Source organism: Hyperoodon ampullatus, assembly GCF_949752795.1.
Source record: "Hyperoodon ampullatus genome assembly, chromosome: 18".
NCBI classification, from domain to species: domain Eukaryota; kingdom Metazoa; phylum Chordata; class Mammalia; order Artiodactyla; family Ziphiidae; genus Hyperoodon; species Hyperoodon ampullatus.
In genome coordinates this window covers 62,315,072-62,332,020 of record NC_136931.1, presented here as the reverse complement: position 1 = coordinate 62,332,020, position 16,949 = coordinate 62,315,072, and the positions used below count along the sequence as shown (strand labels likewise).

Sequence of the window (16,949 nt, the reverse complement as noted above, 5' to 3'; positions counted from 1 at the left end):
GCCCGCCTACCGCAAAAAAAAAAAAAAAAAAAAAAAAAAAAAAAAAAAGTGGGGAGGGCTCTGGTGGCCAGGCCACTTGGTGTCATGTCACTCCCCCTCTCGTGGCCATCCTGCACCAGTGGTGGCAGAGGGAATGGAATGGAATGAAGAGAGCTGAGATGTTTAGATGGTAAAACCAACAGGATATCTATCTTCTGGCTTGAGGGATGGGGTGGGGGGTGGCAACCATCCCCGTGAGAGGGCCCAGGGGAGGAGGAACAGGTTTGGCCTGGAAAATGGCCTTTCCCTCCAGGTAGGCTGTGTTTTGGGACTTTGCAGGACATCTAGGGGAGCTGCCCAGCAGCATGCAGCTGCTGTTCTAGCCTGAAGCTCAGAGACCAAGATGTGGGAGTGAGCAGCACAAAGCCATGGGTGTGGACGAGGACATCTGGGAGTGAGCGGAGCATGCAATGGGCCTCCGGGACCACACCCCAGGGACCCCAACATTTAAGAGGGGAGGGGAGGGGAGGGCAAGAAGCCCCTCGAGAGGTAGAAGGGATCTGGAAGAGTGGGGTGTTCCAGAATGCCAGGGGACCCAGCATTATAGGCAAGGGGGCCTGGCCGGCAGGCTGAACAATCCAGGGGATGAAGAGGCGGAGGTGGCATCTGATCAGGAAGCGGGGAGCACCAGCGGCTCCTCCAAGAAGAGACTGGAGGAGGAGGGCTGAGGGTGCTGCCAGCTGCCTATCCATTACCTGCTTCCCGAGACATTCTTCTGGTGCAGTCCCAGCCACAGAGGTTAGAGCAGCTGAACACTAGCTTTCCAAGCGCCCTCGTCGTTAGGCGGCGCCCTGTGACCCAGGCTTGGCCAGTGAGACATAAGGAGCACGGGCTGGAAGCTTCGGGGAAAGCCTTTTCTTTGAAACCTCACTGGAGAGATGAACATAGGCCTGCCAATCCCCCTGTCCTCCAGTCCTGATTGTGGACGCAACCGCTGAGGCTGCAGCAGTCTCCCTGCGATGAGGAGGGACGGGGTGGGAGAGAAAACACTGCGTTTGACGTAGCTGAGGCCCTGAGGACACAGCCTGATCTGTTTAAGACATTGTTGACGGGATGCTGACTTCAAGTTCTGGCTCCTAGCTGTGCGAGCTGGCCATGGCTACTTTTGTCCTGTGCCTCATTTTCCTTGCGTGTAAAATGGCACCACCTCACAGAACTGTGAGACACTGCCTGTCTGAAAACACACCTTTTCTGAGCCATGGAAATAGAAGGTTATTTGCTAAGAATGAAGTGGCAGGTGGTGCAGACTAAGCCATGAGGACAGAGGTGTTGAGACAGTGAGAGCCGACAAGGGAAGGCCATGAGGACAAGCCCAGAGGACAGGTGAGCGCAGAGAAGCAAACACGAGGCTTCAAGGGCTCTTGTGGAGCCTCTGGAGATGAGCGGTGAGGCTGGCTCTCAGCGTCCTGGAGGCCAGCTCTGCTGGGATGGAAACCCCACTGGCTGTGACACCCACAGCACCCAAAGAACAGAAATGGACACGAGAAAGTTCTGACAGGGTTCTGACACTCGACCATCACGTCTCGACAGTGAGAGTTCTGAGGCTCAGTCATCCTGACAGAGGTCTTAGAACTGCCGCTGTATCCTTCCACGATGATACTTCTTCCATTCAACTTGGCGCTCTGCCAATCCAACATTCTGTGGATATTTTTAGGAACAATTTCCACAAGCTGAGATGTGCCATAACCAATTTTCCTTCCTTCCAATTCTTGATGTTTATGGTTTGTGTTTAACTTCACTGGAACTCAGCTGCAGTGGGAACAGCAAACAAACAAAAAAAGGCAACCGTGCTGTGTAACTGGAGCACACGACATAGTGTCCCGGTGGGATGGGCATTTCGCTCTTTCATTGTAGGTTAGAAAGCAGGCAGGTTAAAATCCTTGGTTTTTACATCCTTTCTGCTATGAGATACCAAGGATCACATCTCGAACACAATGTTCTTCTTTATGTCAAGAACAGCATAGACAAAGGTCACAAGGCTTTGCTTTCCTAAGGAGTAAAGTTGGAGGAAAGCAAAAAGATGATCCAGACGAAGTTTCCAATTGTGGACATGAAAATGGTCATGTTAGAATGGTCTGCATCGTATACAAATAAACCATTTTCTCAGACGTCTCTCTTTCCTGGGCACTGACAGCTGAAAGGTCTTCCGAAGGTCTTCCGGCAGAGACCCCAGCAAGGTGGGGAGGCGTGCTTGAGATGGGGCAGAGAACGGAGCAGTGAGTCACACCATTCACACGGCCCCTCAGCACAGCCTGGTGACCTGACGCCAAGTCAGAAGTCACTCCACCAGGCCAAGGAGGGTCTGACGGGCAGGCTTGGGACGGAGACAAAATTTAGGTTATCCTGTTGTTTGTTTCCCCCAACATATAAAAGACTAAAAAAGAAAAAGAAAGAAGGGAGACCTATAGATTAAAAGAGACCTAAGAAAAATATTAAGCAAATGCACCATGTGATTTTTGTTTAGATCATGATTAGAACAAACCAAATAGAGAACAAAAGTTATGAGGCAACCAGGAACATCTGAACACTAGATACTTAATAATATATTGAAGAATTACTGTTATTTCTGTTTAGATGTGAAATGGTAATACAGTTTTACTCGAGGTTTAACGAAATTAATCATTTTTCCTGCTTCATCCCAGACAACCAACATTTTTTTTTCCTTTACTGAAATGCCGGGGAAGGGAGAATATAAACAACAACCTCGGGACCACTTCCTTGATTCCCACTCAGGCTCTGGCAGTTTTACCCACTGTTGCTTTTGCACTATCAGCGCAAACATCAACTTGGTGAAAAAGGCAAATGACGGCTCAGAATGATTATGAAAATGGTTTCTGTCAGCAAGGGCTAACATACTTTTATATACATATTTAAAAGTCCATGCTTTTTAGAGATATCCAGAAAAATGGATGAAATGACAAGATTTCTGGGGCTGATGTAAAAACAATCCCGTGGCAGGCAGGGGTGCCAGTGAAAATGTATTATCCATGTTTTACATGGAATGTCCAAAATAAAATGCTAAAATTTAGATTACTCAGAAAAATAAGTGGATTCTTTTCCTTCATACCAACTACGAATGCTAAAACACAGTGAAAAAAATTACTAAAAAACATGTTGTGCACATGCTCATGATATCACTTGTTAAAATCAAATGTATATAGGATTGTTAATACAGCCCTGATCAATCAATTTACAGAGTCTGGGGAAAATCGGCTCTTGTGCTGGGCGTGGTTTCTCCACCTCAGGGCCATGTGATTCTTTGCCGAGGGGCTGTCTGGGGCTTTACAGGATGTTCAGCAGCATCCCTGGGCTCCCCTCCTGGATGCCAGGGGCACCCCTCCCTTCCGCCGGTCACGACAACCAAAATTCGTCCAGACATCATCAAGTGTCTCCCGGGGAACAAAAGCACTCTGAGTGAGAACCTCCATCATAGACCACACTGCTGTTCTAAGGCGATGGTTTCCAGCGGGAGCTGTGACACCCCCAGGGAACACTGTGGAATTTCACAGGGCCTCCTCTGACATTTGATTTGGGCATGAGTGTGGCTGCCGTGCATGCTCTAATGGCTCTGAAGTGCAGAACTGGCCCCCAGGGACCGTGTATGTATGTGTGAAACCACCTGTCTGTAATGTATGAATTGAGACCCTGGGTTGACTCCATGTACAAACCAATTAATTCCTGCAAGTTTAAATGTTATACATAAACCTTCCAGAAATGCACTGGCATTTTGTTTTGTTCAAACCTTTTCCAAGGCTGAGTCACCACTTTGGGAAATCACACCCACACAGGAATGCCTCTCGTAATATTTCCATGGTCAACACTACACCCCGTGTACCAGACGGCAACAGGCAATGCCCCAGGTCTCCGGGCACAATGGCCACAAGGTCACAGGGAGAGATACCACCAACTCAGCACACGTTACCCCACTGTAAATTACTTTCGCTTTAATTATCCTTTACAAAATGGGGGCACGTATGGATTTTTCAACATTACACGTGTGTGGGTTACATTACCTGTGAATTCATTTCAGGGTACTGGGCTTGATAGATTGGAGAACCACTGAGCTCAGGTGTTTGGGAAGCGAAGCTTCCTTAGGAAATCAGAGGGCATTTAAACCCCAGCCCCCCCTTCCATAAATACACCTTGTAGGACTTACCACGTTTTTGTACCTGTGGTTCAAAAGTCATCCGCAGAGTTTCTCCCCTAGGTGGATTCTCTGATGTCAAACAACACGGACGTGCCCACAGAAGGCTCTTCCACCCCAATAACATGCACTGGGTTTTTCTCTTGCATGATTTCGTGGATGTCAAACAGGGCCAGTGCCCGGCCTGCCGGCTGCCCTGCCTTCGTCCCGGCCCCAGGGCTCTCACCCGTGGGCCCGAGCTGGTGCCGCCCGAGGTGCGGGCTCCGGCCGCAGGGCTGCGGGCGCCGCCGGCCCCGGCCTCGGGGATCCTCCCTGGTGTGCGTTATCTGGTGTCGGATGAGGTGCGAGCTCTGCGTGAAACACTTGCCGCACTGGCCGCACCTGAAGGGCCTGTCGCTGCGGGGAGCCCCCTCCCCAGGGGTCAGGGGCTCCGGCCACGCCGGCGTGGGCTCGAAGGCCAGCCTCTGGCGGCAGTCGTAGGGGCCCTCGCCGGCGTGCTTGCGCTGGTGCTGCGCCAGGGACGAGCTGTGCCGGAAGCCCTTGCCGCAGCGGCTGCACTCGTAGGGTCTCTCGGCCGTGTGCGTCCTCAGATGCAGGAACAGGCACGTGGTACGCGAGAAGGCCTTGCCGCACACGCTGCAGGTGAACGGCTTCTCCCCGGTGTGCGTGCGCCGGTGGCGGCCCAGGGACGAGTTTTGGTTGAAGGCCCGCCCGCAGTCCTGGCACGCATAGGGCTTCTCCCCGGTGTGGATCCTCCGGTGCACCGTGAGGTGCGTGCTGTGGCAGAACGACTTGCCGCAGTCCGCGCACTTGTAGGGCTTGTGGCCCGTGTGGATGCGCTCGTGCTGCACCAGCGAGGAGTTCTGGCTGAAGGCCTTGCCGCACTCCTTGCACGCGTACGGCCGCTCACCCGTGTGGATCCTCCGGTGCACCGTGAGGTGCGCGTTGTGGTTGAAGGCCTTGCCGCAGTCTGCGCACTTGTAGGGTTTGTCCGGCACCTGGCTGCGCGCAGGCTCGGGTTCTGGTTCCAGAACCGCCTGACCAAAAGAGTTGCTGCGGTCACTGTTGTCACACGGCTGTCTTCCCGAGGAGCCCATCTGCTCACCGGCTGCGCTCGGGTTCTGCTGCGAGCTCGTGACCCGTGAGCCGGGAGCACACAGACACTCTGTCCTGGAAGTCTCCGGGAGGGGATTTGGGTTTGGACTCAGGACACAGTTTTCCCCAAGTCTGAGACTCTCGTGGCTTCCATCTTGAACCAGTGCTTCCTTGAGGCTGAATTCCAACGGCCTCCAATTACCCGGCTCCTTCTCGGGCCCCTGCACCCGGCCCTCATGTTCCCAGTCTTCCCCCGGCGTGGCGGGACGTGGAGCCTCCCCCAGGAAGCCTTCCCGCCCCTTCTCCTCAGGAAGGCCCCGCTCCTGGGGGGGTGCTCCGCCCTCAGGCCCAGGCTCCCAGCCTGCAAGAAAACCCAAGAGCTGTGAGGGGCTGGCAGACACACCCTGGGCCTGGGACCTAACCTCTCGCCCCGCCTCCCAATTCTGCTCTCACACTGACCCCAGTGCCCTGTCTGCAAACACAGCTTCACTCATTCATCCTTTCAACAAAAACTTCTTGAGCACCTGCCGTGGGCCAGATACTGGCCTAGATCAGGAACTGGCCAACTACAGCCCCCAAGCGACCAATGCTTTTTATGTTTTTAAAGGGCTGTAGGAAAAAAATATGTGACAGAGATGGGCGGGATTCTGAAGCTGTTGGTAGCTGTTCAGGCAGTCATCCAGGTACTGCTATCAAGGGATTTTGCAGGTGACATGAAGTTTACTCATCAGCTGACCTTAAACCTCAAAATAGGGAGATGATGCTGGATTAGCTGACTGGGCCCAAGGCAATCCCCTCAAGCTTTAAAAGCAGAAGGAGGTAGAAGGCAGAGGCTGCCTGGGCAGGGGGCACGAGCCAGGGAATGCGGGTGCCTCTCAGAGGTGAGAGAAGCTCTCGGCTGAGTCTGCAAGGAAACAGGAACGTCAGTCCTATGACCGCATGGAACTGGATCCTGCCTGTGTCTAGATGCGGATTCTTTCTGTGCCTCCCAGTAAGTCGGCCCCCCGACCCCCAGCCCGCCGACGCCTTGCCTTTGGCCTTGTAGGCCCCAGAGCAGATAAACCAGTCAGGTCTGAAAGAACTGGGAGATAATAAATGTATGTTGTCTTAAGCCGTGTTTGTGGCAATCTGTTTCAGCGGTGACAGAAAACAAACACGGCAAATGCAAGTTGCCCGCCAAGCCTAAAATATCTACTGTCTGGCCCTAGATGCTGGGGACAAGGCAGTGACCCTCTGGAGCTGGGGAGGCAGACACTGAACAAAGCGCAGAAGGAGCAGCCTTGGGTGGGGAACGAGTAGCTCAGTACAGAAAACCTAGGTGTGACAGGCCAGATCCCCAAGTGCAAGTGCCCTCTTGTCTGAGGACACCCTGAAGGAGCAGCATCTGGCCTGCGGATCCTCCAGAATCACCCCTCACGCAGGCAAGGCGTGAAGTGGCAGTGGAACAACTTACCACACACTCACCCCTACAACAGCACACGCCTACTCTCTGGAAGGCCGAGTCTAGAGCCAGGTCTGGCAGGGCTGTGCCCCTCCTGGAGGCGGCAGGAATGGGTTTCCTTGCTGTTTCCAGCGTCTGGAGGCGCCCACGTTCCTTGGCCCTTGCTCTTGCCTCCAGAGCCAGCAGTGGAGCACCTGCCAATACCTCTCTGACGTCACCTGTCCTCTTCCCGCCTCTCTCACTAGAGGACTGCTGTGACTGCAATGGGCTGGCCCAATAATCCAACGGACAGGCGCTGGGCATCAGGACGTGGACATCCTTGGGGGCCAGGCTCCCGGCTCACCCCAGCCCTCTCCAACCTCCTCACCTGCTGGAATCCTGTCCACAGCACACTCTATGTATTCATTCACTTAGGGTCCATCTCACCACACCAGAATGTCCACAGCCAGTTCCTAGGGCTGACAGGGAGCAGGTTCTCAAAAATACACGCTTCAGATGCGAGGCAATGAGGGAGCACTGGGCGGGGGACAGGTGCCGTAGGAGCCAAGCCTGACCAGGCAGCAGGCGCTTGTCCCGCTCACCTCCGGTCCCCAAACTGGACTCCATGCACAGCGCCCAGAGGGTACTTAACAAAAACACCAGCCAGTCCACAAGAACAAAACCACCAGCCAGTCCACAAGAAAACTCTACAGGAATGTTTACAGCAGCACTTCTCACAAGAGCCAAAAAGTGGCAACAAACCAAATGTCCATAAGTGTGGTCCATCCATATAATGGGATATGATTCAGCCATGGAAAGGAATGAAGTCCTGACACACGCTAAACACGACTGAACCCTGACAATGAGATGTTCACTGAAAGAAGCCAGACACGTACAAACCATCAGGTATTAAAATAAGCTGCAAGGATATATTGTGTTGATACAACACAGGGAATTTAGCCAATATTTTATAATAACTCTAAGTGGGGTACAGCCTTTAAAAATTGTGAATCAGTACAGGGAGATCAGCTCGGTGCTTTGTGACCGCCTGGAGGGGTGGGATAGGGAGGGTGGGAGGGAGACGCAAAAGGGAGGGGATATGGGAACATATGTATACATATAACTGATTAAATTTGTGATAAAGCAAAAAATAAAAATAAAAAAAAATAAAATAAAAATAAAAATAAAAAAAAAAAAAAAAAAAAAATAAATAAAAATTGTGAATCAGTATATTGTACACCTGTAGCTTATATAATATCATACATCAACTATACTTCAAAAAAAAATAAAAAAATAAAACAAACACAAACAGAAAAAAAGAAAAAGCTGGACACCAAAGGCCACATATTCTAAGATTCCATTTAAATGGAATATCCAGAATATGCAAATCCATGGACAGAAAGTGGATTAGTGGTTGCCGGGGGCTGGGAGGGATGAGGCGATAGAGTGACTGCCTTTGATATTGTCACTTAATGAGAAATATGTATTTGGTCTTCCTCTCTGGTCCCCGGGCACAGCTCCTAAAAGCCTTGGGATTTCCTTGATGAGAGGGGCCAGGAGTGTCTTTTGTTAATTGTAGCAAGTCCCCCTCAACCATGTGAATTCATGCTAACGAGGTGACTCTCGGTGGGCCTCTGGACAGCTTCCAGACGGGGAGCTTCAGCCCCTCTCCCCTGACATCTGTCTGTTCATTTGTATCCTTTATATTATCATTTACAAAAAACAGTAAATGTAAACAGTGTTTCCCTGAGGTCTGTGAGCTGTTACAGCACATTACTGAACCTGAGGGGGCCGTGGGAACTCCTGATTTACAGCCAGTCGGTCAGAAGTATGGGAGGCCCTGACTCGTGGCCAGTGTCTGAAGTGGGGGCAGCCTTATGGGACTGAGTCCTTAAGCCGTGGGGTCTGTACCAGCTCCATGGAGACAGCGTCAGAATTGGACTGAATCGTTGGGACATGCAGCTAGTGTCTGGAGGGGTGGAGAATTGGTTGTTGATGTGGAAACCCCACACGTCTGGTGTCAGGAGTGTTCTGTGGGTAAAAACAAACCATGGTACTGCTAATGGACAACTTCTGGGCAGCAAAAATGTTCTGGAACTAGACGCTGCTGATGGATGCACAACCTGTGAATGCACTCAAAACCACGGAATCGTACACCTTACACAGATGAATTTTATGGCACGCGTGGGACCTGGCAGCTGGAAGCGGGCTGGCCTGATGGGAGTTAGTTCAGGGCCTGGGGGTGAAGGCCAGCATTTGGGGCTGGAAGATGTCAGACAGGCTTCATGGCCTCAGAGGAGACAGGGCACTTGTTAGTCCTGCCCCCGGGTGATGGGCCACACCCTATCGTGGAGGTACCGGGGCTTCCCTACAGATGGTGTCAGAGGCTTTCAGGTGGGAGGCTGGGCTGCAGGTACAGCTGGTTACATATCCCGTGGTCAGAGCCCACTTCTTTCAGAAAGTAGTCAGGGTACCAATGCACCAGCCCGAGGGAAGGGATGGATAAGCCAGTGATGACAATCTAGACTCCCTCCTTCCAGCTTCCCTAGCAGCGGGGGTGACCCCCTCCTGACCAAGGAGACCTCAATGGACAACATCTGGAGTTCTGATAAAAGGGGACAAACGTGACTGGCGCCATTCTTCCCAGCTCCTCCTGCCCGTCTGGAGCACAGATGTGACGGCCAGAGCTGCTGCAGCCACGCTGAGCCCCAAGAAGAGGCCAGGAGAATCCGAACCATCAGCCCTGGCATTCCTGGAATGCCAAGCCAGCACCAGCAATGGCCACCTCTGGGTTCCTGCTTTGTGAGAAACATGCTGCGCTCTCGCTCTGAGGAGCTCTAGCCCAGCTGTCAGGTATTTGCGGCTGAACACAATCCTGTTCCCGAAAGAACAGAAGGGTGTAGGGAACAGGTTTACAGGCTGTGGACGTGCAAGAATGAAACAGAGAAGATGAAGGGCACGTTCACACATCAGAAACGACCCTGTGGTAAGGGCGCGCCGGGAAGGTTGCTGAGAGAGGGAAGAAGTGGTGCATTCTGACCCCTTGAGCAGAGGCGGGAGGTCTCTGAGCTCAGAGAAAGGGGAGCACAGGTGGGAGGCCTCGGAGCACCGGGAGCACTCCAGGCAGGGGACGCGAGGGCAGGGCCCAGACTGCCTGTGCAGAAAAGAGCTACAGGGTCGGCCCAAGGCTGCCATCCTAAGAGGGCCAGCTTTCAAGGCTGGTCTTTGGCTGGGTCTGGAACTTGGGTTCGGGGAGGGCTGCCATGAACCTAACTGGTCAGAGAGGCTCACTTGTGCCCAAACTCCGTGACAACAATATGGTTTAGGGCGAACACCTGCTTTCTCCTGGGAGCCTGGAGTCTTGGTCTGTGCCAGGTAGGGGGTGCCCCCGTGACCAGCCCCCAGTAAACCCCCTGGCACAGAGCCGATAGTGAGCCTCCCCGGCAGCCAGCACTTCTCCCTGGTGTCACAAATCACTGCACCTCCAGGGAGGGATTCTGAAGCTGGCGTCTGGCTCCCTCTGGACTCGGTCCCACTGGCCTCTTCCCTTTGCTGACTTTCCTCTGTATCCTTCCTCGGGGACCCTGACACACCACCCCTTCCAAGCAGCACAACTGCTCCTGTTAGGGGTTCCCACTTGGCGGGTTCTCACCTGGACAGCAGCCCTGGGCAATTCCTCTCTCTGCCACCCATAGCTCAGCCCCTTGCTCCAGCTGGGAGATGACTTCGGGTTTGGGAAGCTCAGGCCCTGGAAACAGAGAAAGACAAAGGAGGTGGGAGCCTGCTCTGGAGAAAAAGAACCAGCCCAGGCTCCAGCCCTAGACTCCTGACCGTCAGGACATGGGGGCACCTCGTAAGTTTTTGCGTTGGGACAGGAAAAGGCAGACACCCTCCTACCCGCGTGTCCCACAGGAAATGAGGATTCAAGGTCTCTGATCCCAGGTCAAGTCCTCACACCAGAGGCCCTAGGACCCATAACCCATGAAGGATAAGTCACCACAGGAATCTGATCGTCAGCTTGGGAAGTGGGCCTCACCCACAGAGAGCAGGTGCCCGAAGGTCTCCAGCATCACATCACGGTACAGGGTCCTCTGGGCGGGGCCCAGCTGCCCCCACTCCTCCTGGGTGAAGTCCACAGCTACGTCCCGGAAAGTCACCGGCTCCTGAAACATCACACACACCCTCAGTCAGCTGGACTGTCCTCATCAACACGCTCGGGAAAAGGAGGAGGAGAGGGGCAGGTGAAGACAAGCAGGCCAGTGTCCAGAGGGTGCATGTTCTGAGCGATGCAAGTCAGGTTTCACTGGGCACCTACTGGGCTGCCTCACGCGGGGGTGGGCTGTATGGCGAGGACATGAGAAAGGATCCAGGCAAGATCAAAGCCAACCACAGCTGACCTACAACTGATCTCAGACAGGTGCCGGTGCCGACAGAGACCAGTTTAAACTGCTGACTTGCAGATGTGTGGGCTAAAGAAATGGTTACTGTTCTAATCCACTAAATTTTGGGACAGTCTGTTGTGCAGCAACAACTAACTGACACACTAAGAAATCCTCAGATTCAAAGCAAGGCTTATCATCCTCCCTGAAAAGAGGGATGTGCAGTTGAGGTCAGAAACTCGCTGGCCTTGAGAGACTGGGCAGGCTCACAGTGACTAAAGTGGGCCCATGTAAGAGCTTACGAGGGTTTAACCTATAAGAGGTGACACGGGAAGTGATGAGTAATATGTGTGACCTGTCTGCAGGGGTGGCTGGGACTCAGAATCAGTTGACTGTGGGGAAATACAGGCCCCATGTGGTCAAAACTCCCAATCTCTGGTGAGAAGCTGAAAATTCGGTCACATTTTATGAAGTGAAAACTTTAAATTTTGGTAAGTTTACGCAATGTATTTAAAATGTTTCCCACAAATGAAACCCTTCTGTGGGCTGGCTGTGGCCATGATTCAAAGCTGGATCGAAGGTTTGGCTCCGCCATTTCCTCGAGAGGCAGACAGCAGGTACCCACCTCTGCCTCCTTGTTTCCTTGTCTACAAAGAATCTCTCCTTGGGAGCTGTGATAGGGATTAAGTGGCTGTTAAACACTTCTGACAGGGCAACTGGATAGCCACATGCAAAAGAATAAAGTTGGTCCCCTACCTCACACAATATATAAAATTGAACTCAAAATGCATCAAAGACATAAATGTAAGACCTAAAACTATTAAATTCTTAGAAGAAGGGACTTCCCTGGCGGTCCAGGGGGTAAGACTCTGCACTTCCAATGCGGGGGGCCCAGGTTCGATCCCTGATCCAGGAACTACATCCTGCATGTATGTCGCAACTAAGAAGTCCACATGCTGCAACTAAAGATCCTGCATGCTGCAACAAAGATCCCACGTGCTGCAACTAAGACCCAGTGCAGCCAAAATAAATAAATAAATATTAAAAAAAAATCTTAGAGGAAAACATAGTGCTAAATCTTTATAACCTTGTATTTGGCAAAGGATTCTTAGATATAACAGCAAAAGCACCAGCAATAAAATAAAAAAATAAGTAAAATGGACTTCATCAAGATTAAAAACTTTTGTGTTCCAAAGGACATTATCAAGAAAGTGAAAAGATGGGAGATGATAACTGCAAATCATATATCTGATAAGTGACTTGTATCCACAAGATATAAAGAACTCTTAAAACTCAATAATAAAGACAATCCAATTGAAATGGGCATAGGATCTATATAGGTATTTCTTCAAGAAGATATAAAAGAATATACAAACAGCTAATAAACACATGAAAAGATGCTCAACATCATTCACCACCAGGGAAATGCAAGTCAACATCACATACCAAATACTTCAATTTTAAAATTGTATTTTCTTTTAAGAAAAACAGTCAGATTTAAAAACATTAAAGATATTAAAGAAATATAGTACAGGTGGCATATGGCTCTGACAAAGATTGTGCAGCAAATATGCAGAACCCTTTGGTTGGGAACAGAGGTCTCTGCTCCTGTCCTCATATCCTCACCTCCCACTCAGAAGGTCCTCCAATCCCAACAACATGCTCCCTGTGCCTCCTGCCTCCACCCACCACCACCTAATCTGCATGGGGTACCAGTGACAGCCCAGCCACCAGGTCTTCAGACCCCTGCAAACCTCCTCCTCCTCTGCACTCTTGGGACCTAGAGAATGGGCTTTGTCAGATCCCATCCTCCCCCGCACCTGGTGCCTTAGTTAGCTCTCAGTGTCTCTCCTACCCCCACCCCCCAGATGCCTGAATGTTTTTTCTCAAACCCATGCCATTCCTGCTTAAAACACTTGAATGGCTCCTTTCCATCTTTGGATACAGGATGACCCCTTTTAGCCTGGCTATGGTTGGCTGAAAAACGGCCCCCAAAGGTATCTGGGTCCTAGTTCTTAGAACATGTGAACGTTACCATAAATGGCAAAAGGCATTTTGTGGACGTGATTAAGGATTTTAAAAATAGGGAGATTATCCTGGATTATCCAGGAGGTCCCTAAATTCCATCACAAATGTTCTTCTGAAGGGAAGGCAGAAGCAGAGTTAGTTACAGAAGACAACGTGACCACTAAAGCAAATGCTACGCTGCTGGCTTTGAAGATGGACAAAGGGCTCTGAGCCAAAGAATGCAAGGTCTACAGCTCTAACAGCTGGAAAAGGCAAGGAAACAGATTCTACCCTAGAGCCTTGACAGGAAGGGCGGATCTGCCCACATGTCGGTCACAGCCCAGTGAAGGTGACTTCACACCTCTAACCTCCAAAACTCTAAGAACAAATGTATATATTTTAAGCCACCACAACTGTAGTAATGTTATGGCAGCCAGAGGACGCTAATACACTGGACCTCAAAGCCCTCCACTTCGGGCCCTTGCCTCCTGTGGTGGCTGGCCTCCAAGATGGCCCCCAAGGATCCCCAGCCCTTTGTAGCCCCCTCCTATACGAGCAAGTTTGACTTATGTAACCAATAGGATGTAGTAGGGTGTGAATTCTGACCCCAGGTCATAAGACATTGTGGCTTCCACATAGCTCCCTCCTGGATCACTCACTTTGTGGGAAGCTAGGTGCCATGTTGTGAGGCCGCCCAGGCAGCTCCACAGAGAGGCCCATATGAGAAGGAACAGAAGCGTCCTGCCTGTCATGTGAACGAGCCATCCTGGAGGTGGACCCTCCAGAACCAGTCGAGTCTCAGGTGACAGCAGTCCAGGCTGACACCTTGACTGCCATGAGCCCAAGCCAAAACCACCAGCTAAGTCATTCCAGGATTCCTATCATCAGAAACTGAGATCATATTTATTGTTGTACGTTTTTCATTATTTGTTACACAGCAACCGATAATGAACACACTTTCTCTTAAGCCTCTCACTGCTGACAAAGACTCCTTGACGAAACTTTAGTCTGACTCCTCACAACCCTCTTCCCAACTAAGCTTTGACTTCTGGGCTTCTGTGTCCGTTTCTGCATCACCCAGTTTTACCAAAAATCCACTGATTTAGCCAGAATCCCACCCTCCATATCTGACCACTCTTGATATCTTTTCAAAGTCCTCATCCCCCAAAATCCTCCAGATAACATCCCCTCATTTGGGTGCTTCAGCAATAATCCTGTTTTAAGTCAGTTTAGCAAGAATTACCCCCGCCCCCCCCACTATAAATACCCGCTTTTCCCTGTTGTATTCGGAATAGAGCCCAGTTCTATACTGAAGTCTCTTTCCCCCTATTGCAACAGTTCCCGAATAAAATCTGTTTTTACTGCTTTAACTACTGTCCAGCTCTGGTATTCTTTGACACTGCTCACTCCCTGCCATCCACAGCAAAAGCAAACTAAAGCGTAGTTGCATTTCCTGCCAATCTGCAACAACACGTCTCTGAACACATGCACACCTAGAATTGTCAAGAGTCTCACTCTGCATACCAAATGTGAAATAGGTGCAAACCCCCGCAGACAACAAGAAAAAGACAGAAAGTCTGTAATTTCAAAGACCCGGAGCTTCAGGAATTATGAATTTCTTTTGGTTCCTGCTGCGTGGAGTCAGCACTACATGGAGAACAGAGGCCACTTGGTCTAGAAAGGCTGGAGCTTTGAATCACGCGCCTTCCCAGACGGCCTTGCAAGCAGACTACCCTGTACTGCAGTCCCCCACAGCCCCGTAGGGGTCAGACCCGGTGGTCGCTCCCGCCCCATTAACGCGGTGTGTGGTCACCTGTCCTCACCCCAGAGGCTGTCCCCGTCCGCGGGTCAGGGGGTTCGGGGAGCGGGGCTCTGGGTGGGTGTCGGTTGACTCCGCATGTTGAAGCATCTCTACTCCAGTTACTATTACCCATCCTCACGGTGGTCGGCCTTCGGGGCGGGGCCAGCCCGGTCCTCGGGAATGACCCCAAGTTCTAGGCCGGGACAGAAAGGCGGGGGGACTTGCGGAGCATGCGCAATCGGGGACTGGAAGGCCTGGGTTCTATTCCCGACGCCACCCCTCACCAGCTGGGCTAGTCGGGGCGCCCGACCTGGGCTTCAGTCTCCCCGTATGACCAGGGGATAACGCCCGACCCTGCTCACCGTGCGCTGCGAGGGGTAAAGGGTCAGTATCTGAGGGAGATGCCCGGCCTGGGGCCCGCTGCCGTCGTTGTTATTGTTACTGTTATTGTTCCGCCGTACCTGGAGCCGTTCCGCCGGCAGCCCCGTAGCCATCGCCAGTGCCGCCGCTTCCTCCTCGGGGTCCATCCTGGGCCGACAGGTCGAGGACAGGCGCCCGAGGTGATCCTGAACCAGAGAGCCCCACCCGCTACAGGGACCGCGGGACTCGCCGCCCGCCGGACAATGGCGGCCGCGCCGGCGACGCTGCAACTACAGCTCCCAGAAGGCTGTGCAGCGCGCTGCAGCCCCGGCCAATGAAAGCCTTCGTTCATCGAGCCTTCGACCAATGGGGGCTTCCTCTCGCTTGCCCTTCGGCCAATGGGGCCCCTCAGGCCGCCGCTGTGGGCCTAGGCGGGCGGGGGTCCAGTGCCGGTCGCTATGGTGTTGCGGACCCGATGGTGGGGGAATCGTTCTCCCAGACCAAATGCCAGTCCGCGTCCTGCGGCCCCGCTTCCAAACGCCAATCTGCGCCCTGTGGCCTGGCATCGGAAAGCCAGTCTGCAACCTGGAATGCCACGGCCCGGGTTGCAATCTGGGCCTGCTCTTCCCAGGTGGAAAGGCGCAGGAGGAGGCCTGGGGCTTTCCTTGTTTGTCTGTGGATCGTATACTGACGTTGTGCTTAAAATATTTCGATGCTTTACAATTACATGAACGTTTAAAGATTTTGTTAATAGAATAGGTTTAGGGGGCTAGTGGCCCAGAGGGGGCACAGGCGGGTTCTGAGAGCTGATCATGTTCTGTTTCTCGATTTGGGGTATTCCTTTGTGAAGGGTCATATCTGTGGTTCTGTTAGAGTCCATTAAAAAGTTTATTAGAAAAGAAGAAAGGAAAAGCAGATGTTCACCAGGATGCAGTCGAACCAGAACAAATATTTATTTGATCATGTACTGTGTGCTAGGAACCAGGCACAGCAAGGCAGAGAACAGAGATACTCGCCCGCCCCCACGGGGCTGTTGGTATAGTGGGGAGAGACAAACAGTAAACCACAAACATGACAAAAGGGTGAACGACCGTGGTCACTGCGGGGATGGGGTAGCCGCGGGGATGGGGCAGCCGGCTTCCAAGGGGCGCGCGGTTTCCGCACTCACTCCCATCCCTGTCATCCCTTTGCTGCTCCTGCGTCTCTCCGCTTCAGTCCAACCACCGCTCTACAATCTGCTGGGCATCTCCCCTGCAATCCCACCCAGGACCCAACCCCAGCAGGCCTGCGGTGCCAGGAGGAACATGTGTTCACTCACCACTCACCGTGGCTGTGGGAACCACGGATCAGGCAGCCTCCAGACCGAATCTGGCTTCTGCTGGGAGCCCAACAAAATTTCCTGGTGGTATCCTTTCTCCGTGGGCAGAGAAGGTCCCAGGAGGATCTATTGCCTTCCCCTTAGCAGCAGCTCCCCAGAGGGTGGAGAAGGTGGTGGTGGGGTGTTGAGTCTATTATCTTCTCCTTGGGAACAGCTCTTTATTTATTTATTTAAAGTTTTTTTAATATATATATTTATTTATTTTATTTTTGGCTGTGTTGGGTCTTTGTTGCTGCGCGCCGGCTTTCTCCAGTAGTGGCGAATGGGGGCTACTCTTTGTTGTGGTGCGCGGGCTTCTTTGGTGGCTTCTCTTGTTGAGGAGCACG

The 16,949-nt window shown here is 52.0% G+C and overlaps 1 protein-coding gene across 1 annotated transcript; it reads right to left on the bottom strand.

The window, feature by feature from the left end:
• Window positions 1-4,242: 4,242 nt before the first annotated feature.
• ZNF8 (zinc finger protein 8) lies at window positions 4,243-15,597 on the bottom strand (the record flags this gene model as incomplete). Its single annotated transcript, XM_079724167.1, has 5 exons — window positions 4,243-5,639; window positions 10,351-10,446; window positions 10,735-10,861; window positions 15,248-15,451; window positions 15,496-15,597. The coding sequence occupies 5 exons, from the start codon at window positions 15,595-15,597 to the stop codon at window positions 4,243-4,245; spliced, it is 1,926 nt and encodes a 641-aa protein (XP_079580293.1).
• Between the last annotated feature and the right edge of the window lie 1,352 nt (window positions 15,598-16,949).